The sequence below is a fragment of the Ctenocephalides felis genome, unplaced genomic scaffold, assembly GCF_003426905.1.
Source record: "Ctenocephalides felis isolate EL2017-DRISC unplaced genomic scaffold, ASM342690v1 CF-g0.4_SCAFFOLD_03571, whole genome shotgun sequence".
In the NCBI taxonomy this organism is placed as follows: domain Eukaryota; kingdom Metazoa; phylum Arthropoda; class Insecta; order Siphonaptera; family Pulicidae; genus Ctenocephalides; species Ctenocephalides felis.
Genome location: NW_020539725.1, coordinates 59,646,393 through 59,674,163, shown reverse-complemented (window position 1 = coordinate 59,674,163; position 27,771 = coordinate 59,646,393). Strand labels below are relative to the sequence as shown.

Here is a 27,771-nt window from a genome sequence, read left to right as displayed (position 1 = left end):
ATATTTGAATTGGGGTCGTTGAGACCTTTTGAATGATACCCCACACGACATATTTGACGCGAAACGTTTTGACCCTTTATTTGTCCCATCGGTGTTTTTATTTATTAAAAGTCTTGTAACTCCGAAACCGTTTGTCTGATTTTAATCAAATATTCGGCAAATTTGTACAGAATTAAATAGCCTATAATATTGTCTAACATCATAAGACTCTATAGAACTCGGTATACTTTAAAATTGCAATTGAAATGAAACAAAAAATCTGAGTATAAAGTACTCTAGTTTTTAAACACACAAATTTTGAAGTTTTAGTATACCAAGTGCATTTTTTACTTTATCGCTTGGAACTTCTAAACCGTTTGTTTAATTTAAACGATGTCTTCGGCAAATTTGTTTAAAATTAAATCATTGACAATATTGTCTAATATCATTTAGTCCTACAACAACTCGGTATACTCTAAAACTTAATTGAAAATATATTATCGATATTATAAATGTACAACTTTGCTTCCGCCGTTATTGTAACGAATTCGTATTGTAAAACCGGCGGAAGCAAAGTTGTACGCACTAATAATATTCAAATTTGTCAATTATTTAATTAATTATATTTATAAAATTAGTTGTTTTATCAATCAAAATTAAAATTAGATTTGTTTAATTAAAATTTATGTAATTTTGTATTTGCGTTTTTCTAAATTTAACAAAAAAATTTTTTTAGCATATTGTATCATTTATCGATTGTTATAAAAATTAAATATTGATGTAAATAGAGAAGTTTAAAAAATGAAGTAAATTACAAATTTATCAATTAATTTACATACTAGTCGATTAACAGATTTGTCTGTTAACTACGATTATGTTTTTATTATACAAAATAATTGATTTAATCAATAAATATGATTTTTATCATTATTTATAATTATGTTTTAATCGTACTTCTCTATTTAAGCCAATTTTAAATGATTAAAGAAATTTAGACAAAAAATTAATACTATTTAAAAAAATAATTTATATATATATATAAATAGGGTTTTTTAAACTAGTTAACTAATTTTTACAATTCTAAGGCTTTTATAAAACCAAAAATAATTTAAGCTCTGTATTTATTTATTCCAATATATATAAGACGTGTGTAGAAAATAATTTGAGCTTTGAATGCTTTTTGAAAGATTGCTTTGTATGTATCATATTTGAATTTATATTTGTTTTATATTGCTTTGTAAGGAAATGACCAAAATAGATTAATTTTAAATATTTAATTAAATTTTTTTATTTTAAGTTATATTAATAATACTAATTGACATTATTGAAAATTATGAAATTAAAACAAAATATAAGATTTCTCTAATGACAAGTGATATATTTATATGACATCTATTATATAAAAAATACTATATATATTTATTTATTTATAAAACAATCAGTGCAAGAATATTTAAAGAAAAAGTGAGTATTTAAACTGATTTAAATTTAAACAATTTGAAATTTAACGGTTTTTGTAACTCAATGACAGTTCAACATTAAAAGTTTATTTTAACGAATTTAATTCATTTGTGTGCAAATATTTGTTTGATACTTATTAAAAATATATTTTAAAACGTGCAAAAGAATAAAAAATAGTGATTACTTAAGTGTCTGATTGTCTAAATTTGCTTTATTTAATTTTAACAAGTTATTTGACAATGGACAGTTTGGGATCAAAATGGTGGTTTTAATTTTAAAATATAACTAGTGGTGTATGGCATCTTGCCTTGAGGCAAATTGCTGGAACTTCCCGTGCCGTAATGAAATATTCGAGAAATTTTCAACGTTAATAACAAATACTGTAAGTTTAATTATTTTTGCTATCTTGTTTGTTATATCTGAGTGAGCAAATCAAATGTAAATCATAAATCAATTTATCTCCGGAACATTAACAATCGTCATTTCATTTGGAATTCAATTTCAAAAAAAAAAAAAAGTTGCCAAATTTGCACAAAATTGAAAAATTGCTCCCGTATAGTCACAGTCTAAACGCACTTGGGTAAACATTTGTACCAGTTTGTAGCTTAGACTGTGCTTAGCCTGGGCAATTTTTTGAATTTTTAATCCAAAATTACAAAAATATTTTTTGAAAAATAAAATTACAAACAAATTTTTTTTTCCAAAAGCAATTATTTTGTTGAAACAAGCAGAAAGTTCTTTCACTCATTCAAATCGGACGCTTAGTTCTCTGAAAAACTGCCATTTTTTTAACATTTAGCTCTGTATCTCCAAAACCGCTGGGCCTACCTTTGCAAAAACTAATAACCACTTTTCCCCGTCATTACGAACTGAATGTTTTTTGGATCATACAAATCGGATGAAAATACAAAAACTCGATTTGTATTTTCTGCACTCTTTGCTCCGTATCTCCGTAACGGCTGGACCTGCCTTTGCCAAATACCAATCACCACGTCTCCTTATCAATACGAATCGAATGTTTTTGAATTATTCAAATCGCTTCATCCGTGTTCCCGAAATCGTCCACGAAAATTCATTCAACATACACACACGCACACACACATACATCTATCTTTTCCAAGGTATGCCAAAATGTTCAGAAGGTTATGAAACGTAAAAACATATAAAAATTTTCATTTTCGATTTTTTTGCGATTACTATAACTTATAAAAATAAGTCGGGTTTTCCTTCCTGACGATGTAACTCCAGAACGCACAAACCGATTTCGACAATTTTGTATTCGTTGGAAAGGTCTCGGGCTCCGCAAGGTTTATAGCTAAAAAAAATTAGTTGTGCATGGCATCGTACCTTAATGTAAGCTGCTGGAACTTCACGCACCGTAATTAAAAATTCGAGTAATGACATTAATGAGAATTATCAGAATTATGCTTGGTTAAATCAACGAGCAATTCTTGCCGCCAAGGATAATGATGTACACGCACTGAATTTCATCATTCAATCAAAAATTGCTGACAATTTGGTGACATACCAATGATTCCGACTGGTTTTCCGTTTGACTTCAAACGATTGCAATTTCCAGTTCGCAGTAACAAGTCGCAAGGCCAATCGCTTAGTGTTTGCGGGATAAATTTCAAATAGATTATTTAAAAAATCATTGTTTTTCACATGGGCAGTTATACGTTGCCTGTTCACGAGTTGGACAACCATCCGCTTTGTTTGTGCTAACGTCAGACCAAAAAACAAAAAATGTGGTTCACCAAAGATCACTTCAATGAAACGGATAATTTGCGGATTCACTTTCATTTACTTAGAGAAGTTCAACTAAAAAACACTTCATTTTTGCAATCGAAATAAATTCATTACAGTCGTGTAAAAAAATCAAATGTTTCCTTTTCAAATATAAAACAAACAAAAAAATTTCTTCATCTTTCTCACGAAACCATCTGGTGGCGAAACGGAGTTCGTTGGGTTTGCTAGTACTATAATATATATAGATTATTATATATTGTTGATTTATCGTACATTTTCTATTTAATTACATTCTTATTATTTTCTTAGTGGATACATGTTTTGGACAAATACCAGTGGCCGGTGGTGTCATCGCAGGACTTATTATAACTTTCTCGATGCTCAGTTTCTTTACATGTCTATGCAGTCTGGTTCACTTCAGTCGAATGCTGGTGCTCTATGGACAACCCTGGATAGGGTAATAATTAATAATGTCATAGTAAACACTTTAACTTGCAATTTATATCCAAAAGCACACTGATCTTTGCAGGGGACATGTTAACTTGAAAAGATTTATTAATTTAATTCATTAATCTGACCAAAAATCTTTAGTTAAATGAAGAAATCTTTCTAGAAGATGTGTTTAAGTATTAAAAAGCTAAATAAACAAAATATGCAAATATGCAAGTGTTAAATGTTAATTCTGCGAGGGACTGTTTATTAAAGTTGATCTGTTTTTCATCATGTGTAATATTTCAGACAACAGACTTTATTGATGTCCAACGTACTCTTAAATTATGAATCTCATATAAAACTTACAATACTTTAGAAATGAAATATTATATACTGCATATACAAATATTTTATATCTATTTTTTTTTTCATTTCAGTTTCGAAAGAACAAAATTTTTCATATCCTTTGTCTGCATTTACGTGATGGTTGTAGGATTTGCAAATTTGGCGTACGGAGTTTATGCAAACAGCAGACGTCATATAACTTATACAAAAACTGTTAGAGTTGTTGTAAGTATACATTTTATTTATATATATATATATATATATATATATATATATATGTATATATTTGAAATATTTTTGCGGCCAAATCGTCGAATTAAGAAAAACATTAAATAGAAAAATTATTTACTCCATTAAACATTTCGACACTTGATGTGTGTCATCATTTAGTAATCTAAAAAACATATTACATAAATACTAAAGTTGTTATTGAATATAAATATATAAATATATAAAAATATATAAATATATAAATATATTTGCTATATATAGCAAACCAGGAAAAACAACAGAAAAAAATAATAATATCAAATTTATTGAACACTAAATTTGTGTAAAAGAATAATTATATATATATATGGCGCTAGTGGGTCATTTATTACTAATTAATTATATCTTGAAATGAAACCGCTCCCTTTTTTCCTTGCAAATTTATGAGAATAACGTTGGATATGAGTTTGCTCGTCAGTAGAGTCCCTTTTTTTCTGCAAATTTGTAACAAAGCTGTTGGAAATTAGTTTGCTCGTTAGTAGAGTCCCTTTTTTCTTGCCAAAGCCGTCGGAAATGAGTTTGTTCGTCAGTAGAGTCCCTTTTTTCTGCAAATTTATGAGAATGACGTTGGAAATGAGTTTGCTTGTCAGTAGAGTCCCGTTTTTCTTGCAAATTTATGAGAATGACGTCGGAAATCAGTTTGCTCGTCAGTAGTCTCTTTTTTCTTGAAAATTTGCAACAAAGTCGTTGGAAATGAGTTTGTTCGTCAGTAGAGACCCTTTTTTCTTGCAAATTTATAATAAAGCCGTTTGAAATGAGTTTGCTCGTCAGTAGAGTCCCTTTTTTCTTGCAAATTTATGAGAATGACGTCGGAAATCAGTTTGCTCGTCAGTAGTCTCTTTTTTCTTGAAAATTTGCAACAAAGTCGTTTGAAATGAGTTTGCTCGTCAGTAGAGTCCCTTTTTCTGCAAATTTATGAGAATGACGTTGGAAATGAGATTGCTCGTCAATAGAGTCCCTTTTTTTCCTTTGAAATTTATGAGAATGGCGTTGGAAATGAGTTTGCTCGTCAGTAGAGACCCTTTTTTCTTGCAAATTTATAATAAAGCCGTTTGAAATGAGTTTGCTCGTCAGTAGAGTCTCTTTTTCCAAATTTTTAAGAATAACTTTTTTCCCTTACATATTCATAAGAATAGCTACTAAATCATTTATATATATATATATATATATATATATAGTAATAAAAAACAAAAAGTTTTTTGAAAAACAATTTCTTTATTTATTTATTTATTTACTGTCGACGTTTCGGAACTAGGTACGTTCCATCTTCAGGACATCTGTCAAGAAACATGATCTTGATGAGACTTAAGCAAACAATATGTTTAAAAAAAGAAAATGGATTTTTCTTAAATAATAAATTAATTGCAACAAATAATAATGTACAGAAATATGATAATATGATCAAAATGAAAATGATAAAAATAAATGAGTGGATTATCTTACAAGATATTAAAAATGATAGAATTTTTTTTTTGAAAGTTATGGAAAATTTTAAGAAATGGTTTATGACAAAATTGAATTAATTACCTTGAAATAATTATTAAATAATTAATTATTAAATAAATAAATAAAGAAAGAAATTGTTTTTCAAATCCTTTGCACTCTTATTTATTTTAATTTATGTTATTATTTATCAATATTACTAGATGTTAATAATTTAACAGTTGCAATAATTATTAAGACTAAAAAAAAAATACAAACTGCAAGTAACTACTTTCTGAAATATATATTTGAAATCTAATATATATTTTCGTATTAATTTTATTAAGAACTATTATTAATCGATTGATATATTAAAACATATTTTTTTGTATTATAGCTCTTATAATAAATACAGCAATTAGCTTGAGTTATATATATATGAGTATTAAGTTTTACAATTGAATTTAATATAAAAATAAAATAAATTAATTATATTATTAATTTTAAATTTTAAATTATAAACCATAATGCCATCTGTACTCTACTGACGAGCAAATCGGGATATTTTAGGAATTTACGATAAAAAAGCTCGTCTACTGACGAGCAAATCGAGATTTTCAGAATATTATTTGTTACAATGGACTCTACTGACGAGCAAATCAAGATTTTCAAAATATTAGTTGTTACAATGGACTCTACTGACGAGCAAATGAAAAATTTTCTTGTTTTTTTATTACTTTTGGTTTCTTGTTCGAAACTCTACAAAATATAAACAAATCCAAGACTCTACCATTTAATATATATATATATATATATATATATATATAATATAATTTATACTCAGTAACTATTAATATTTCATCATCTAGTTATTTGCTGTAACAATTGCTGCCGAACTTCTCCTGGTCATCCTGTTATGCTGCACCTTCCTGATGGCTTTCATTTGCTATTCGAGACTCGAGAGAAAATTCACAGTCTGTAAGTGAATTGATACTCTATATATCGGAAATAGAATTTAGTATTATATTATATATTATATATTATATTTAGTATCGTATCTTTTTCTTACCCAGCTGCCATGGTGAGCAGCCTAGTGAACGCCGGCAAAGAGATGAGATCAATTATGATCCCTGTGTCGAGTTCTTCGGAATCTCCGAGAAAACGATGGCCTGGAAATCGGAGACGTCTCCTAAAATCGGGCAAATGGAGACACATCAACACTCACAGGAAGCAGTCATCTGGAGTCGATATGCAGATGCTGGAGAATCTTGTGGATCCTCTGCTGTCTCCTGAAGAAGGTAAATTGTACAAATTTGCCGAAATATTAGGTTGTCAAATATCTCCATTCCGCCTTTTTGTATTATAAACCAAGAGCAAAAAAGCGGAAGGGAGATATTTGACAACCTAATAGCTAGATTCATTTTACATCTGGTAGTATTAACTTCCCGTAGGGAAGTAACTGACAAGCAAATGATAAAATAAACTAGAAAATAAAAAAGGAACTCTACTGACAAGCAAATTATGAAATAATCTAAGAAAAAAAGGAACTCTACTGGTGAGCAAATTAAATAAGAATTTTAAAAACATAAAAAGACTCTACTGACAAGCAAGATATTAAAAAATCTAGAAAATAATAAAAAAGGAACTCTACTGACGAGCAAATTATTAAAAAATCTAGTAATGGGCCGAAAATTGAAAATGGAAATTTTTACATTTCTCGACGTTTTGAAGGTTTCTGAACATTTTTAAGGCATACCATAACAAAACGCTGTTTTTCGAATTTTCTGTTTATGTCTGTCGATTATTTACACATATTTGGAAGTTGCAACTTGCAACCAGTTCATGTTGACACAAAACAAATCCCTATGAAATAACAATTGGTATTAATATAAAATTTTTTTGCTTATTAGTAAAGTTTCTTTTTTCTCTTTAAACCATAATGGTTTGTCAGTAGTCTTTTTTTAAGTTTGCTCGTCGGTAGAGTCCTTTCTTCTGCTCATCGGTCTTATTTTGTATTTTTTTTTATATTGCTCGTCAGTCAATGAAATTTTATCAATAATTAAATTTGCTCGTCAGTAGAGTTCATTTTACACTTCAAATTTCAAATTTTCAATTTCAAATTGCCACCAGAGTCCAATTTATTCCAATTTCATTTTGATCGTCAGTAGAGTCCCTTCTATTCATTTTTAATTCTTTTTTAAAAAGTGGTAAATGGTCGTTAGAGTTCCATTTTTTTTTAAAAAAAAATCTTATTAACTTCCCGTAGGGTAGTTATAGTAATGGGCCGAAAAGCGAAAATGAAAATTTTTACATTTCTCGACGTTTTGAAGGTTTCTGAACATTTTGGCATACCTAAGAAAAAATGGATGTGTGTGTGTTTATGTATGTATGTATGGATACAAATTTGCAGTCACGTTTTCGGGCGCACGGATCAACCGATTTGAATGGTTTAAAAAACATTCGATTCCAATTGATAGGGAGATGTGCTGATTAGTTTTTGGCAAAGGCAGGTCCAGCCTTTACGGAGATACGGAGCAAAGAGTGCAGAAAATACAAATCGAGTTTTAGAGAGAACGGAGCATCAGATTTGAATGATCTAAAAAACATTCAATTTGTAATGATTGGGAGAAGAGGTGATTAGTTTTTGGCAAAGACAGGTCCCGCCATTTCGAAGATACAGAGCTAAATATGCACAAAATAGCAGTTTTTGAGTGAACTAAGTGAAAATGTCCGATTTGAATGATCTAAAAAATTTACATACTTTCTTGTTTCTCATATTTTTTGACATTGGATATTGTTTTATTCATCTTTCATGTTTATAATAATTTGCCTGTCAGTAGAGTCCTTTATTCATTTTTTAGATTGATTTTAATTTTTTCGTCAGTAGAGTCCTTTTCTTCTTTGCTTGTCTGTAGAGTCCTCTTTCTTATTTGCTCGTCAGTAGAGTCCCTTGTTCATTTTTTAGATTGAAATTTAATTTGCTCGTCAGTAGAGTCCTTTTTTATTCTACATCTAATTTGAGATTGCTTGTCAGTTCTTTTCAGATTCTTTTTACGAAATTCAATTTGCTCGTCGGTATAGTCTTTTTTCGTCTTCTAAGTGAAAAATTAAATTGCTTGTCAGTAGACTCCCTTTTTAATCTCCTTGCCTAAAATTTACAGTAAAATCTTGTGTTTTTCCTTCTGATTGTTTATCAGTAGAGTTCTTGACAGTATCACAAATGGATAAAAAATTATTACATCTTTTTTTATTTTCCATAAAATATTTTTGCAATTTTGGATCAAAAATTCAAAAAATTACCCAGACTAAGCACAGCCTAAGCGCCACTCTGGTACATATGTTTACCCAAGTGCGTTTAGACTGTTTATGTTTCGGAACACTTTTCAAATTTTGTGAAAACGAAAACTATTGAAAAATGTGAAAATGCCGCCAAGCTAAGCACAGTATAAGTGAAAATGTCACACAGAATTATTTACAAATGCGTTTAGACTGTGTCTATACGGGAGCACTTATTCAATTTTGTGTAAATTAGGCAACTATTTTTTTTTTTTGAAATTGAATTCGAAATGAAATGACTACTGTTAATGTTCTGGAGATAAATTGATTTGTTTATGATTTACATTTGATTTGCTCAGATATAACAAACAAGATAGCAAAAATAATGAAAGATACAGTATTTGTAATAATATATTAACGTTTAAAATTTCTCGAATATTTCATTACGGTACGGGAAGTTCCAGCAATTTGCCTTAAGGCACAATGCCATACACCACTAGTTTTATTTTCAGATCCGATGATGACCAATATGGTGTACACTGGTCAAGCCACAGACAGGCCTGAGGCAGAATCTAAAGTCTTTTTCCAACCAGAACTTCTTGACGATCTGGATGAAATAGAGAAGATGGAAGAGATTTTACAGAATTTGCCAGGAGGTAAAACTAAATACCAATATAACTCTTATTAATATATATATATATATATATATATATATATATATAATAATTTTCTTTTTTGTAGCCGGTGTGATAAACAGTTTGGTAAACGAGTACTCTTCAGGAAAACCTCTTATTGCAAAAGTGAAACCAGCAATATATCACACGGGCGAATATCCAGTTGATTATGGTAAAATTATGCAATATATATATATATATATATATATATATATATATATATATTTCAATAGTCTTGAATTTGATGTTGATATATATATGTTTACTTTGAGTTTAATATTCGGGCGTAACATCAATAAAAATAGTATGAGAGTTTTTTTTTTTAAAGTTTATTTATTTAAAATCCATACGTTTCGGCTAGCATCTTAGCCGTCATTCAGTGGTAATCAGATTAACTATAAAAATTGAAACTAAATAAATTATATGTAAGAAAATTTCATGGAAAAACGACAATAATAATAAAACACTTACAATTTTGTATCCTAATATAGCATATGAAACCATTATTAATCCATGGTATGAGTATGTGCACATTGATAAGATATGTATTTTTTAACACAAACATCACAAATGGTAAAACACACTAATAATCATGATAACTTAACAAGTTGTCGAAACTATGTATTTACTCTTCGGAATTTAGGATAGAAATGTCACATTTTTCTCAAGGCAGTTTTTAGCATATGTTGATATTTTTTGGGAAATTTAAAAGGCGATGGGATTTTGTTATTTTTTAAGAAATTTTGACACGCTATTAACAAACCACGTGTTTGTTTCGTTCAGGGCCTCAGGGTATTGTCGAAGCGTTTGTTAATGACCCTGTCGTTATGTAATTGCAAAAACAACCCCTCAGCGAATCTTCTTTTAATTGTATTCTCTTCAAAATGTAAAATTTTAGGGTTAAAAAAATCGATATTATGATTTAAATTTTTAATATGCTCAGTTAACATTGTTTTAAATTGCTTAGGATTTTTTGAATTATTTTTGTGTTGATTAAGGCGTTTACTCAGGTTTTGGCTAGTTTCTCCAATATAAAAGAGTTCGCAATTAGAGCAATTAATCTGATATACCAAATTCCTGAGGCGGTCAAAATTGAACTTAGATTTAATTTGTGTAAAAATTGAACTAAGGGTTGCATCACAATTACATACCAACAGAATGCCACACTGTCGAAACAGTTTCATGGTTATTAGTGTGTTTTACCATTTGTGATGTTTGTGTTAAAAAATATATATCTTATCAATGTGCACATACTCATACCATGGATTAATAATGGTTTCATATGCTATAATAGGATACAAAATTGTAAGTGTTTTATTACTATTATTATTATTATTGTTTTTCCATGAAATTTCCGTTCATATAATTTATTTAGTTTCAATTTTTTATAGTTAATTTGATTACCACTGAATGATGGCTAAGATGCTAGCCGAAACGTATGGATTTTAAATAAATAAACTTTTTACAAAAACTCTCACACTATTTTTATTGATGTTACGCCCGAATATTAAACTCAAATTAAACATATATATATATATATATATATATATATATATATATATATATATTCTCTTATTGCTTATGATTAATTTTCTGCATCTGTTTCAAAGGTGCCTTGCGCCTTTACATTTCAGTTTTCTGTAATTTATTTTCTTCTTATTATTTATTTGAATTTAATTTTAACAGGTGACGGTGCTGACCATGGCGGTGACAATGGCGGTGACCGTCCAAGCGGCAAAAAAGGCGGCGGTGGCGGTGGCGGTGCAGGTGAAGGTGACGGTGAAGAGGAAAAGGATGTTTTGGAATTGACCGAAGAGGAGCGTAAGTCTTTTTATTATATTCCCGTAGGGTAGTTCTAGTAATGGGCCGAAAATCGAAAATGAAAATTTTTGCATTTCTCGACGTTCTGAAGGTTTCTGAACATTTTTAAGGGGCATACATCAAAAACTAAATGGATGTGTGTGTGTTTTGTATGTCCACATTTTTTCGTCCACTTTATACTTTTGGACCAGCTAGATTTTTATTTATTTATTTATAACTTCTAAACAAATTGTCCGAGTGTTTTGTAATATTCAGCAAATTTATAGCCAATTAAATTATCTACAACTTTTGTTAATAACATAATGTTGTATCTCTTATCCTTTCACCCAAAATTTGCAATGAAACAGGTTGCTGTTAAATTTTGGAGGTTGCATCACTATATCTTGCTTCATACTTTTGGACCGGTTCGATTTGTATTTATTTGTTTATAACTTCAAAACGAAATGTCCCACCATTTTGCAATATTCAGCAAATTTATAGCCAATTAAATAATCTACAACTTTTGTTAACAACAAAAATTGGTATCTCTTGTCCTTTTATCAATAAATTACGTTTAAAAAGGTAGTTGTTAAATTTTGGAGGTTGCGTCGTACACATATATCTTACTCTGTCACTCCTACACTGTCAGGTATATGTAGCTCTCTTTCGCACTAGTGTTTTATATCTCTCTCTCATTTTCTCACCTAATACTGTTGTCTCTTTTGCGCATCAAAACAGACTCTATATCACATCGCGACTTAAGATGTTTTACTTCAAAAATAAAATTCTATTTCACTAATTTATACATTGCCAACCTAAGAAGTTTTACTTCAAAATTTGAAATTTATTTTACTTATTTATTTACGATAAAATTTGTACATTTTCAACCTAAGAAGTTTTAATTCAGAAATGAATTGTCAAGAAGTTTTACTTGAAAAAAATATTTTTTTTCACTATTATTTATTTGCGATAAAATTTGTTCATTTGCTAACCTAAAAAGTTTTACTTCCAAAATAATTGTACTTATTTATTTACCTAAAATTTATCAAAAATATTTATTTTATTTATTTACCTAAGAAGTTTTACTTCAAAAAAAATTATTTTTTAACTTTCCGTAGGATAGTTATAGTAATGGGCCGAAAATCGAAAACGATAATTTTTTCATTTCTCGACGTTTCGAAGGTTTCTGAACATTTTTAAGGGGCATACCTAAAAACCAAATGGATGTGTGTGTGTGTTTTGTGTGTGTGGACTCTTCTGACAAGCAATTTGACTACAAAAATAGATGGCAAAAGGACTCTACTGACGAGCAACTAAAATCTAATCATAGATGATGAAGAAAGGACTCTACTGACGACCAAATTATAATTAAAACTTTGAAAACAAAATAAGGACTCTACTGACGAGCAAATTGAATATAGTCATAAAAGGTAAAAAGGACCATACTGACAAGCAAATTGGATATAAAAATAGATGGCAAAAAGGACTTCACTGACGAGCAAAGAAATATCGACATAGAGAATAAAAAAAGAACTCTACTGGCCTAAGTGATAAAAATGGACTCTACTAACGAGCAAATTATATACCGACCTAAAAGACAAAAATAGGACTCTACTGACGAGCAAATTAAGACTAAAATTTTTTTTTTTGAAATTGAATTTGAAATGAAATGACGATTGTAAATGTTCTGGAGATAAATTGATTTATGATTTACATTTTATTTGCATTTGAGACATAACAAAGATAGCAAAAATAATTAAAGTTACAGAGTATTTGTAATAATATATTTGAAATTTCTCGAATATTTCATTACGGTATGGAAAGTTCCAGCAATTTGCCTTAAGGCACGATGCCATACACCACTAGTTTATTCTTAACTTTTGCAAATTTTCTTTCCACAGAGCGTGAAAAGCGCAAGATAACTTGCTTGGAGAAATCTTTCTTCTATGCAGCTTTTGCAGCAGCATCGACAATTGTTCTGTTATCGCTGATTGTAAGTAATTTAATTGAATATAATAATTATATATATATATATATATATATATATAAATATATGTATATATATACATATAATTATTATTTATATGCAATTTCATCCTATTTAGAGTATGCTCCTGTCTATACGCTGGCAATGAAGGAAGATTAATTTGCAATGTTATAAACAATGAAGATAATTCAATAATTATCATTATATCATTTAATAATGATACATAATTTATTTTATAAAATTCTACGTAATTATTTTTACACATGCCGGATAAAAAAAGTTAAATGTGTATTTTAATTATATATATATTTGTTTTAGTAATTTGATATTGAATGAATTATAAAATATGTATTTTTGTTGTTAAATATTTTATAAACGTGTTATTGATCAAGGTATAATATTATTAACAAAAATTAATTGTAACTAGTGGTGTATGGCATTGTGCCTTAAGGCAAATTGCTGGAACTTCCCGTACCGTAATGAAATATTCGAGAAACAAAATTTTGTTTCCAAAACTAATTATTTTGTTAAAACAAGTATAAAGTTTTTTGAATCATTCAAATCGGATGCTTAGTTCTCTCTGAACGATATTCTATATATAAAAAGTATCACAAAATGCTGTTTTGTATTTTTTCATGTCTTAAAATTGATGTTTATAAGTTTAATTTGCAAAATACTTTTATATTTATGGTTGATAAATGGTAAAGTGATCAGACTTGTTACAGCAAATAAAATTGAGAGTATTTGTAAATCTTTTATAATAAATTATAGAACAGTATTAAAATAAGTGTGAATATTATTGTGATCTTGAAATGGACTTGTTGAAATAATTTATGTAAAAAACAAAGTTATTTCAAATATCATTTGTAGTCACAGTTTATTAGCTAAGCATGGTTTAATATCATTTTTTTTCTTTTTTCTTTTTTAACTGTTAAATAATATAACATCCAGTAATTTTTATTAATCCAGTAATTATCAATATTAATTAACAATAACATAAATATAAATCAAATAGAGTACAAAATAAAGGATAGATACAAAATAAAAATATTTGATATTCAAATATCAAAAATGGCTGTAAATTATTCCCGTATTAACTTCCCGTAGGCTAAGTTACAGAAATCGCAAAAAATCGAAAATGAAAATTTTTATAGATCTTTACGTTTCAATACCTTCTGAACGTTTTGGCATACCATAGAAAAAATGGATGTATGTGTGCGTGTGTGTATGTGTGTTCGGATACAAATTTTCATCGACGATTTCGGGAACACGGATGAAGCGATTTGAATATTTCAAAAAACATTCGATTCGTATTGGTAAGGAGACGTGCTGATTAGTTTTTGGCGAAGGCACGTCTAGCCGTTCAGAAGATATGGGGCAAAAAGTGCCAAAAACTGTAACTCAGTTTTTAAGAGATCGGAGCGTCCGATTCGAATAATTCAAAACACATTTTACTTGTATTGACTAAATGAAGAACTGTTCAAATTTTTAGAAAGGCGGGTCCAAAGACTTTGGAGATATGGAGGAAAAAGTAAAAAAATGAGCCATTTGGCGGTCAAAAATGACCATTAGACATATGCACATCAAATTATCAGATGTTTTATAGAGATTTTAACAATAAGTATAAATTTTGTTTAAATTTCTATGGGTTCCGTATCAATGTTTACGCGTTAGACGACAACGCGGCGCTTACGCGCTTCGTTATTTTGTCTTTATGCAGTTAAAGCAGTACGATTGCTTTGAAAAAAGTTCAGAATTTCCAAAATAGTTCCAAATAAATGATTTAAAATAGAATGATTTGATATGGTTCGAAATGCTATTAAAAGTTTCAAATCATTGATCAACTTTTATTGATTATTATTATTGATTATTTTTAATTACTCGAATTTTGAATTGCGGTACGGGAAGTTCCAGCAATTTGCCTTAAGGCACGATGCCCTAATTGCCTTAAGACAGAATTCCACTTATAGCTAGTTCAAATATCATTTGTAGTCACAGTTTATGAGCAAAGCATGGTTTATTATCAAAAAAATTTTATATAAATTTCAATATTTGTTACAACTGTTAAATAATATAACATCTAGTAATATGAATTAACAATAACATAAATATAAATAAAATAGAGTACAAAATAATTAATTAATTAGAATACAAAACAAATAATTTTTGATATTCAAATATCAAAAATGGCTATAAATATTTTAATATAATATTATAATATTTTAATGCCAAAAAAAAACCTAATTTTTGGGATAAAAGTAAATTTAACTAGCTGTAAGTGGAATTCTGTCTTAAGGCAATTAAGGCATCGTGCCTTAAGGCAAATTGCTGGAACTTCCCGTGCCAAAAATTATTATTTTTTTAAAAACGATTAACATTTTTGAAAAAATTTTACTTCGAAAAAATAAGATTTTTTAGAAATTTTAAATCGGACAAAAAATTACTCTTTTTTAAAAAAAAAATTTTTTTTTAAAAAAAATTTTAAACAATTTTTTTTATAAAAATTTTTTTTTGGAAAAAATGTTATCTTCATTTTGATATATTTTGGAAGATCTGAACTTTTTTTCAAAGCAATCGTACTGCTTTAACTGCATAGAGACGAAATATAGAAGCGCGTAAGCGCCGCGTCGCTGTCTAACGGAAAAACAATAGTACGGAACCCATAGGAATGTAAACAAAACTTAAACTTATTGTTAAAATCTCAATAAAATATCTGATCATTTGATATGCATATGTCTAATGTCTAATGATTATTGTTGACCGCCAAATTTTTTTTTTTAGTTTTTTTTACTAGATCTCCGAAACCGCTAGACCTATCTTCATGAAAATTTGATCAAATCTTCATCTTGTTAATACAAGTAAAATGTTTTTTGAACTATACAAATCGGACGCTCCGTTCTCTTAAAAACTGAGTTACCGTTTTTGGCACTTTTTGCCCCGTATCTCCGGAACGGCTAGAATGTTTTTTGAATTATTCAAATTGCTTCATCCGTGTTCCCGAAATCGTCGACGAAAATTTGTATCCGAACACACACACATGCACGCACATACACACACACATACATCAATTTTCTCCAAGGTATGCCAACATATTCAGAAACCTCTGAAACGTGAAGATATATAAAAATTTTCATTTTCTATTTTTTTGCGATTACTTACCCTATGGAAAATTAATTATAAATAAATCAATTTATCATCTCCAGAACATTAACAATCGTCATTTCATTTCGAATCAAATTCCAAAAAAAAAAATAGTTGCCAAATTTACACAAAATTGAAAAAGTGCTCCCGCATAGTCACAGTCTAAAGGCATTTGCAAATAATTCTGTGCGACATTTTCACTTATACTGTGCTCAGCTTGGCGGCATTTTCACATTTTTCAATAATTTTCACAAAATTGGAAAAGTGCTCCAGTACTCAAACAGTCTAAACGCACTTGGGTAAACATTTGTACCAGAGTGGCGCTTAGACTGTTCTTAGCTTGGGTGATTTTTTGAATTTTTAATCCAAAATTACAAAAAAATTTTTTTGAAAAAAAAATTAGAAACAAAATTTTTTTTTCCAAAATCAATTATTTTGTTGAAAAAAGCAGAAAGTTCTTTGAATCATTTAAATCGGACGCTTAGTTCTCTCAAAAACAGCAATTTTTTTTAAATTTAGCTCTGTATCTCCGAAACCTCTGGGCCTACCTTTGCCAAAAACTAATCAGCACATCTCCCTATCAATAGGAATCGAATGTTTTTTAAACCATTCAAATCGGTTGATCGGTTCTCTTAAAAACTCGCTTTCTATTTTTTGCACTCTTTGCTCCATATCTCCGTAACGGCTGGACCTGCCTTTGCCAAAAACTAATCAGCACATCTCCCTATCAATAGGAATCGAATGTTTTTTAAACTATTCAAATCGGTTGATCCGTGCGCCCGAAAACGTGGACGAAAAAACGCGGACATACAAAACACACACACACACACACACACACACACACACACACACATCCATTTTTTCTGAAGTATGCCAAAATGTTCAGAAACCTTCAAAACGTCGAGAAATGTAAAAATTTTCAATTCCGATTTTTGGACGATTACTATAACTTACCCTACGGGAAGTTAAAAAATGAACAAACGTAAATAAAATTGGATGAAATTATATTGCTAAATTTCATATGTTGTGACCTTATATGTAATGCAATATGAACTTTGTAATTTAAATATTGCGCCATTACTGTTAGTGTCGTTTTCTCCGCCATTTTAATGTAAAACTTTGTAAAATGAATTCTTTCTTGTCGGCAGCGAAACAAATAACATTAAAAGGAACTAGTATATTTTATATAATTAATTAAATATTATAGGTTATTAATATTAAATATTAATATTATTCTATTAAATATTATATTAAATCTGGAAAAAAAACTGTTTGTGTATATTGTGCAACTGTCAAAGTAGCGGTTTGTGCATATTTCGTGCAATGCAAAAATGTGCTACAATAAAATAATTACATCAACTCGTTCTACTTATATTAAACCAAAATATATAATTCAATTTCAATAATAATAATATTTAAATAATCAAATACTAAGTTTAATATTTAAAATTAAATTAAATTTAAAAATGCGTAACTAACTTCATATCTATCTATTATTTATGTGTCAATTTCTTCCTCTGGCAACACCGCCATCGTCGACGAGACTTCACTCGACGTTCACTTCACTTCAGTTACAGTTCGCTTTCAATCATTTGTTTTCGGCTCGAGTGAAAATTTTTGACGTCTTTTTTCTATTGTAACGATTAGATTAGATGTATGTTATTTATTAGTTAATGTTACTATTTAAGTAAGAAATGGATAACAAATTATTAAGTCTAGTCCTTTTGTGTGTTTGTGTTACGCTTTTACCAAAATTACCGCAGGTGTTCGCCAAAAGTGCTGTCGTTGAATTGACAGAGGACAATTGGAGATTGATGCTCGAGGGGGAATGGATGGTCGAATTGTAAGTGATATTTAGTATATAATTTAGTGATAAGTAAGAATAATTAATATAATAATATTTCAGGCTTTTGTCTTGTCTTGACTTGTCATAATTAGTAAGTAAGGTTAGGTTATTTAAGTGGCTTATTCATCCGAGCTCTAGTCAATAAGGTTGGGTAATTTTTGTAGTTCCATTCCGTTTACTTCTGAATTTATAATTTGAAATTAATATTGGATATTAATAATTCATCGGGCTAAATTATTGTATAAAGATTTGCAGCGTGATTGATTTTGTTGTATCAAAACTTATTCATTCGAGCTCGAGTCAATAAGGTTAGGTCATTTTAATAGCTCCCTTCCGTTTGCTTCTGAATTAATAAACTAAAATTAATGTTGGACGTTAATTTATCGAGCTAAGTGATTGTATAAAGATTTGGAACGTAATACATTTTTTTAGGCTTTTGTTATATCAAAGCTTATTCATTCGAGCTCTAGTCAAGAAGGTTAGGTCATTTTAAAGTTTCCTTGCGTTTGCTTCTAAATTAGCTGAAATTTATGTTGGACAGGGAGTTGTTTTAATAATTTATTGGGCTAAATGATTTATTAAAGATTTGGAGCGTTATAGATTATTCTAGGCTTTTGTTTTATCAAAACTTATTCATCCGAGCTCAAGTCAATAAGGTTAGGTCATTTTAATAGTTTGTGAATTTGAAAGAGCAGAAAGCAAACATCATTGATAAACAGTAGTTATAGTATTCTAAAGTTAATTTAGATTATTTAAAGTTCATTCTAGGCAATGAAAGGGATAATTGAGACCTTGGTCCATTTTTAATTATTTTACTAGAAAGCTATATTTACATCCTTCGTTTTATAAAAAGATATCTTCTGACAATGAGTTCAATTCTTGTATCAAAGGATATGCTAGTTTCTGTCATAACAAAAAGCATCCACTTTCAAACATATATTTTAAAGGAAACAGAATTTTGCATTGAACGGAATAAAAATCTGCTATTTTCACAGTTGCACAAAATACACGACAGTAAATCAACATAGAACAAGCAACAGCTTTTTTTCAGATTTTGAATAAGTACTATATTATTTAATTAGTAAATAATAAATCAATAAACTAGTGGTGTATGGCATTTGGCCGTTTTTGTTCAATTTCATTTCATTATTTAATTTTAGGTAAGTATTTAGTAATTGTTCTTATTATTATTATCAATTTATTTATTATATTATATATTTATTTATTATTTTTAAGTAAGTTACACAATAAATTTCCAATGTTTTTGCTTTGATCTTATCAATTGCATTTGTAAATTATTCTAAATAGACAAATAATGATGCATACAATGAAGACTTTTATAAATTAGATAAATTATAGATATATACAAGTCTTTTAAAATTTACAAATTTACTCTAAATAATGCGTTTTATTAAATAAATAAATAAATATCATTGTGATATTTTTATGTAAGATATATTTCACAAGTTCGTCAATTTTCAACATTTTTGCATCATTTTTAACGTTTTGTTTTCAACTTATTCAATTAATTTCAACAATTTATGTATCATTTTCAACATTTTTGCATCATTTTCAACATTTCTGCATAATTTTCAGCATTTCTGCATCATTTTCATATAAAATGCACTTTTAACACTCATGAAATAATTTTGCAAGACTTTTTCAATTGCGATTTTTAAGTATACCGAGTTGCTGTAGAACATTATGATGTTAGACAATATTGTAGATAATTTAATTATAAACAAATTTGTCGAAAATTGCATTGAAATCAGACATACTGTTTAGAAATTACAAGTTCTTTAGTAAATAAATGCACCAATACGATGGGTCAAATGAAGGGTCGAAACGTTTCGCGTCAGATATGTCGTGTGGGGTATCATTTGAAAGGTCTCGACGAGCTCTTTAACAATATAGTACCGAGAACAATTTTACAAGAACAATTTCTATTTTCAAAGTGTACTGAGTTGCTGTAGAGTGATATAATATTAGTCAATATTGTAGGAAAATTAACTGTTATATTTTTATGTAAGATTTAGTTGTGATCAGAAAAATTAAATCTAAAAATCTTTTTTTTAAGCATTTGATGTAAATTTGTTGATTATGAAGAATTTTATCAGTATCAAATGATACATAGGGTTTAAGGTTTTCTACATTTTAATTCATTCACATTACGAAACAATTTTTAAATTTTAGCAATATCAATTATAATATATAAACATTTCGGAAAGACAATTTTGACCTATTTCTGAATGTTTTTCTAAACAACTATGCATTTTTTTTATTAAATTCGTAGACATTTTGTCATTCTTTAAATCTTGCAATTGAATTTCTTTCATAATTGTGTTATAAGTAATTATTTGAGAAGATCTATCAGTTATTATTATAAATTAAGTGAATATTTTTGCTTTTAGTTTTGCCCCATGGTGTCCCGCTTGTAAAAGCCTCGAGCCCACATGGAAGTCTTTCTCGGCTTGGAGTGAAGATCTGAATATTAAAGTTGGACAGGTATTTGTCTCAGTTTTATTATATATATATATATATAATAGTTAATAATAAGTTAACAATATTTTATAATCATAATTTATAATTTTAGGTTGATATCACGACTTCTCCAGGGCTCAGTGGACGCTTCATCGTGACAGCATTGCCTACAATTTATCAGTAAGTAGAAAACAATTTTATTATTTGGAAAATTTTAAACTTTACATTTGTAGCATAATAAAATTTTGTTGCCATAATTTTAAGAATTTGCATACAAAATTGTTGAAATAACTGTTGTAAATAGATAATATATAAATCATACTTAGACTATGAATAAGTGACAAAGGAATGCCGATGCTATTTGTTAACAAGTTTTGGAAATACTATTTGTACTATATATATATATATATATATATATATACAGGGCCGGTCCTGCCTTGCATGCGATGCATGCAAAAAATGCGGGCGCAAGCTTTAGGGGGCACCAAAACGAGTTTCGGAAATTAAATTTATAATATATTATTCACATTTTTTTTATTATAAAATTTAGAATACTATTAAGCTTAATAGATTATAATATACAATCTAACTTAATACAGACGTAGACAGAAAAAGCATATTCAGTTTGCAATATGATATCAGTAGAAACAATTTATTACTCTGCATAATTAGTAAATTATTGTTCTGCTTATTATTTAATGTACTTATTAAATTCTTCTTGTATTAAGTTAATGTGGATTGGAAGAAGAAATTATCTAGTGTTCAAACCTGTAAGCGCAAACCTACGAAAGATTAAATTATTGGGCATTATTGACGAAAAACTACGAGCTGATTTAGTTTGAACAAAACTTGTTAAAAAAAATATATAATAGAAAAAGTTATAATAGAACAAATTATAATAGAAAAGCATGAGAAACTGAATAGTAACTTTTGTTTTTGTTGAAAATGTTTCGCATCTGATGAACTTTGAACATTGAAGACATACGTGGTTAGATTTACGGAAATGGAGCAAATATGAAAAATGGAAGCAAAATGTACTAGAAACAAAAATCTTGAGCTTTTTTATACCTATTGGTGTCCATACTAATTTTAATTATTAACTAAGCAGAAATAATACAGATACAAATATAATTGTGTTTTGTTTTCAATATATTTAAGGAAATATGTAATTTCTTTGCATCTTTCAATAAAATACGTTAAAAATTGTCGATGCAAATCGACAGTATTAAAGTATTGACAATTTTATTTTAGTGTCAAAGAAGGTGAATTTAGACAATACAAAGGTGCCCGAGACAAATCGTCGCTCATTTCATACATTGAAGATGCCAAGTGGCAGCAAACCGAACCTTTGCCATCATGGAAGTCGCCCACATCATTTCAGATGGGGATTGTCGCCAATTTCTTTAAATTGTCACAAATCTTGAAGGTAAATAATAGCAATATATATATATATATATATATATATATATTAACAAAGTCTAATAATCGGGCATAACATCAATAAAAAACATGAATTTCTTTCAAAAATTTATTTAAAATCCATACGTTTCGGCTATAATCCTAGCCTTCATTCAGTGGAAACTAAGAAATAAAATTAAAAACTAAAACAATTGAATTAGAGTGAAAAGAAAAAATAAAATAGTAAAAAATACTTACAATTAGTAGATCTTAGTGTTAAATTGGAAAATTTTAATAATCCAATCGTATTAGGATATGGTAATGCACTACACTATGTATTATAAACATTAACTTGAAATTACACAATATTTTCACAAAATACCGATTTGAAAAAATCACAAATGGATAGTGTGTTATTCGTAGACTGGTTGAAGAACCATTTTATTTTTTATTTTCACTCCAATTCAATTGTTTTAGTTTTTAATTAACTTCCCGTAGGGCAATTTATAGTAATCGCAAAAAAATCGAAAATGAAAATTTTTATATATCTTTACGTTTCAAAGGTTTCTGAATATTTTGGCATACCTTAGAAAAAATGGATGTATGCGTGTGTGTGTGTGTATGTATGTATGTGCGGATACAAATTTTCGTCGACGATTTCGGGAACACGGATCAACCGATTTGAATAATTCAATAAACATTCGATTCGTATTGATAAGGAGACGTGCTGATTAGTTTTTGGCGAAGGCAGGTCTGGCCGTTCCGAAGATACGGGGCAAAAAGTGCCGAAAACGGTAACTCAGTTTTTAAGAGAACGGAGCGTCCGATTTGAATAATTCAAAAAACATTTTATTTGTATTGACAAGATGAAGAATTGATAAAATTTTCATAAAGGTAGGTCTAGCGGTTTCGGAGATATGGAGGAAAAAGTAAAGAAATGAGCCATTTGGCGGTCAAAAATGATCATTAGACATATGCACATCAAATTATCAGATATTTTATAGAGATTTTAACAATAAGTATACATTTTGTTAACATTCCTATGGGTTCCGTACCAATGCTTATGCGTTAGACAGCGACGCGGCGCTTACGCGCTTTATATTTTGTCCCTATGCAGTTAAATCAGTACGATTGCTTTGAAAAAAAAAAGTTCAGATCTTCCACAATATGTCAAAATAAAGAAAAAAAATTTTTTTAAAAAAAAAAAAATAAAAAATATTCTTTTTTTTTTAAATTTTTTTTTTCAAAAAAAAGTAATTTTTTGTCCATATATATAGTTTCTCAAAAATCTTACTTTTTCAAAGTACATTTTTTTCAAAAATGGTAATCGTTTTTAAAAAAAATAATTTTTGGTACGGGAAGTTCCAGCAATTTGCCTTAAGGCACGATGTCCTAATTGCCTTAAGACAGAATTCCACTTACAGCTAGTTTTATTTTTAGTTTCCACTGAATGAAGGCTAGGATTATAGCCGAAACGTATGGATTTAAAATAAATTTTTGAAGGAAATTCATGTTTTTTATTGATGTTATGCCTGATTATTAGACTTTGTTAATACATATGTCAACATCAAATTCAGAATCATACAATATATATATATATATATATATATATATATATATATATAAAATTACATTTGTCTATTACAAGGGTCTTCACACCGAGTTGATGGAAACGTACGGAATTCCAACATGGGGCTCATACGTTTTATTCGCGGTAACCACGATCATTGTTGGAGCTATAATGGGACTGGTAAGTTTTTATTATGCTATTATTACATAGTAAGAAACTAGTGGTGTATGGCATCGTGCCTTAAGGCAAATTGCTCGAACTTCCCGTACCGTAATGAAATATTCGAGAAATTTTAAACGTTAATAACAAATACTGTAACGTTAATTATTTTTGCATTATCTTGTTATATCTGAGAACATTAACAATCGTCATTTCATTTCGAATTCAATTTCATAAAAAAAGCAAGAAAAAAATAGTTGCTTAATAAATAAACAGAAAAAATTATTAAATTACATTTTTCAATCTCAAATTGCAACAAGAAAAAAATCTTGCCTGATAAATAAATAAATAGCAATAAATCTATTATAAAATCGCAAATTTTATATTACAAAAAAAATATTACTTTATTATGCATTTTTTGAAATCAAATTTAGTAACAAATATAAATAAATAAATAAAAAATCATTTAGATGTATATATAAATGTGCAGATTTTAAACAAAAATCAAAAATTAACTTTACCTAAATCGATTTTTTTATTTGAAAGTTTGAAAAATAAAATAAGAAATTTGGAGAAATGAAGCTAGTTTTAGCAACAATTTTAATAATTGTTTTAGTGCAATTTGTTGGATCTGTTAAAGTGTCTAAATATTGTAAAACTTATACCAAAGAAGGAAGTAAGTTTTTAAAATATATAAAAATTACAAATTTAATGAAAAAATAGTATAATTTATGGTTACTATAAAAATGGATTCTTGTGAAAAAGTTCGATTTTGGAAATCTTCAATCATGAATACAGATTTTTTTTGGCAAAATAAATCAGTGTTGAAAAGTTTTACTAGTTGGGTGTATGGCATCGTGCCTTAAGGCAAATTGCTAGAACTTCCCGTACCGTAATGAAATATTCGAGAATATTTCATTATTTTTAAATAAATCAATTTATCTCCCAATCGTCATTTCATTTCGAATTCAATTTCAAAAAAAAAAAATTGTTGCCTAATTTACACAAAATGCTCCCGTATAGTCACAGTCTAAACGCATTTGCAAATAATTCTGTGCGACATTTTCACTTATACTGTGCTTAGCTTGGCGGCATTTTCGCATTTTTCAATAGTTTTCTCACAAAATTGAAAAGGTGCTCCTGTATAGTCACAGTCTAAACGCATTTGCAAATAATTCTGTGCGACATTTTCACTTTTACTGTGCTTAGCTTGGCGGCATTTTCACATTTTTCAATAGTTTTCACAAAATTCGAATTGGAAAAGTGCTCCAGTACGTAAACAGTCTGAACGCACTCGGGTAAACATTTGTACCAGAGTGGCGCTTAGACTGTGCTTAGCCTGGGTAATTTTTTGAATTTTTAATCCAAAATTACAAAAATATTTTATGGAAAATAAAATAAATAAAAGGAATTTACTGATGAGCATATTGAAATGTCGAAACAAATAGAGATTTGACTAACGAAAATATAAAAAAAGGGACTCTACTAACAAGCAAATTAAAGTGTCAATAAAATAAAGGAACTCCACTGATGAGCAAATTTAAAATGTCATTACAAAAAGGGATTCTACCGACGAGTATATTAGAAAAGGAACTCTACTGACGAGCGTATTAAAATATCAATACACTAAAGAACTTTACTGATGAGCAAATTAATTTTTAAGTACAAGAAGGGACTCTACTAACGAGTAAATTTAAAATTTTAGTATAAAAATGGACTCTATTGACGTACAAATTATAATGTTAATAGCAAAAAGGGACTCTACTGACGAGCAAATTAAAATTTCTATACATTCTGTGCGACATTTTCACTTATACTGTGCTTAGCTCGGCGGCATTTTCACATTTTTCAATAGTTTTCACAGAATTGGAAAGGTTCTTCAGTACACAAACAGTCTAAACGCACTTCTATAAACATTTGTACCAGAGTGGCGTTTAGACTGTTCTTAGCCTGGGGTCATTTTTTGAATATCTAAACCAAATTACAAAAATATTTTATGGAAAATAAAAAAAGATGTAATATTTTTTCCGTTCTCTCAACAACTCGATTTGTATTTTCTGCACTCTTTGCTCCATATCTCCGTAATGGCTGGACCTGCCTTTGTCAAAAACTAATCAGCACATCTCCCTATCAATAGGAATCGAATGGTAAATGAATCATCCAAATCGGTTTAACAGTGCGCCCGAAATCGTCGACAGAAAAATTTGTATCCATATATACACACACATATTCATTTAGTTTCTGAGGTATGCCCTTAAAAAATGTTCAGAAACCTTCAAAACGTCGAGAAATGCAAAAGTTTTTTCGATTTTCGTCCCATTACTAGAACTACCCTACGGGAAGTTAATAATAAAACTTCATGTGTATCTATATTGTTTTAGGTGCTGGTGTGCATTATCGATTTCTTCTATCCACCTAAAACGGATAAATCAAAAGCTGGTCAGAAAGAGGAAAACCAGGAAGACACGGTAAGAATAATAAAACTAAACATTAAATTTAATTTCTAGGGTAAAATAACACCCACACCTATTTCCTTTTTTCCTCTGCAGAGTGAAGAGGAAATAAGCAAAGAGGACCTGATCGACGACAATTCCGAATTGGAGAAAAACAGCGGAATTGACACCGAAGAAGACACCAGTTCCGAGAAGGACAACGAGGAGCAGAACCTGATTAACCAGGAGGCAGGCGGTGACTCCAACAAATCGAATGCCGTCAACAAAAAGACACCAAACGCTTCGCAGAACAACAGCCCCACCAACAGTCCGCAGACCAGGAAACGCAAACCCAGAAAAGTAGACTGAGATGATGATCGAGTGTGATTGACGTGCGTGTGTGTACTTGTCTGTGATTGCGAGATTTTCTTTTCTACTTCTATATATATATATATATATAAATTTGAAGGTTGAAGTATTGTTATATTATATATTTGTGCGTGGAATACATTTTTTGTGAAAGGCTTGCCCCTTTGTTCTCATCTCGAATGTAGTTTAGGGGACGTCCATTAATCACGCGATCGAGTTTTCAAGGATTTTTGGGCCCTTAATCAAAGGTAAAATGACATTTGTGCCCATAATTATAAAAGTGGTCTAAGTCATATATTAGGTTGTCAAATATCTCCCTTCCGCTTTTTTGCTATTGGTTTATAATACAAAAAGGCGGAAGGGAGATATTTGACAACCTAATATTTCTTGTTTCGGGATATTTAATGATTTGCATTTGAATAAATTAAAAAATATTTTTACATTATTTTAATTTTCAATTTTATTGGTCTTAATTAAGGGGGTCTTTCTATGTGACGGCCTGTTTTTTAGCGATATTTTAGTTTTTTTTTCTACGACCAGTAAATATTTAGAGCTTCAAGTTTTTTATCATTTATTAACACATATTTGGACAGTATAAATATAAAATTTCAGCTAAAAAAATTTAGCCCGACTAGAGTTACAGCGCTCTGAACACCCCCGTCTCGAAAAAAAGAGCTCCACGATTCCGGCTGATCGGCTTATCTTAAAAAAAAAAAAGTAAACGGCGTTTTAATTTGTAGGCTTAAAAGCACGGAATGACCTATAATCAATATTAAAATATTAAAAAAAATTAGATTTTTGATAGACATTTGAAATAAAAGTTGCAAATTAGGCGTTTTTTTTGTTTTTTGCTATAAAAAATCGAAGTTTTGAAAATTTGATTCGATTGATAATAGTTCATTCCATACGTTTAAATATATTGAGTGTGCCCTGTAAATTTCAAGTAATTCGGTCCAGCCGTTTCTGAGATACGGCTCATG

The 27,771-nt window shown here is 29.0% G+C and overlaps 2 protein-coding genes across 2 annotated transcripts; both read left to right on the top strand.

The window, feature by feature from the left end:
- Positions 1-6,533: 6,533 nt before the first annotated feature.
- On the top strand, positions 6,534-13,553 carry LOC113386934. Its single transcript, XM_026624693.1, has 7 exons — positions 6,534-6,636; positions 6,732-6,956; positions 9,447-9,590; positions 9,676-9,780; positions 11,295-11,429; positions 13,310-13,401; positions 13,514-13,553. Exons 1-7 carry the CDS (start codon positions 6,591-6,593, stop codon positions 13,541-13,543), a joined length of 777 nt encoding a protein of 258 aa, XP_026480478.1. The 5' UTR covers positions 6,534-6,590; the 3' UTR covers positions 13,544-13,553.
- Positions 13,554-18,118: 4,565 nt separating this feature from the next.
- Positions 18,119-27,264, top strand: LOC113384646 (thioredoxin-related transmembrane protein 1). The gene is made up of 7 exons (XM_026622391.1): positions 18,119-18,379; positions 20,794-20,887; positions 20,976-21,043; positions 22,115-22,289; positions 23,910-24,011; positions 26,372-26,458; positions 26,540-27,264. The coding sequence occupies exons 1-7, from the start codon at positions 18,231-18,233 to the stop codon at positions 26,789-26,791; spliced, it is 927 nt and encodes a 308-aa protein (XP_026478176.1). The 5' UTR covers positions 18,119-18,230; the 3' UTR covers positions 26,792-27,264.
- Positions 27,265-27,771: the final 507 nt, after the last annotated feature.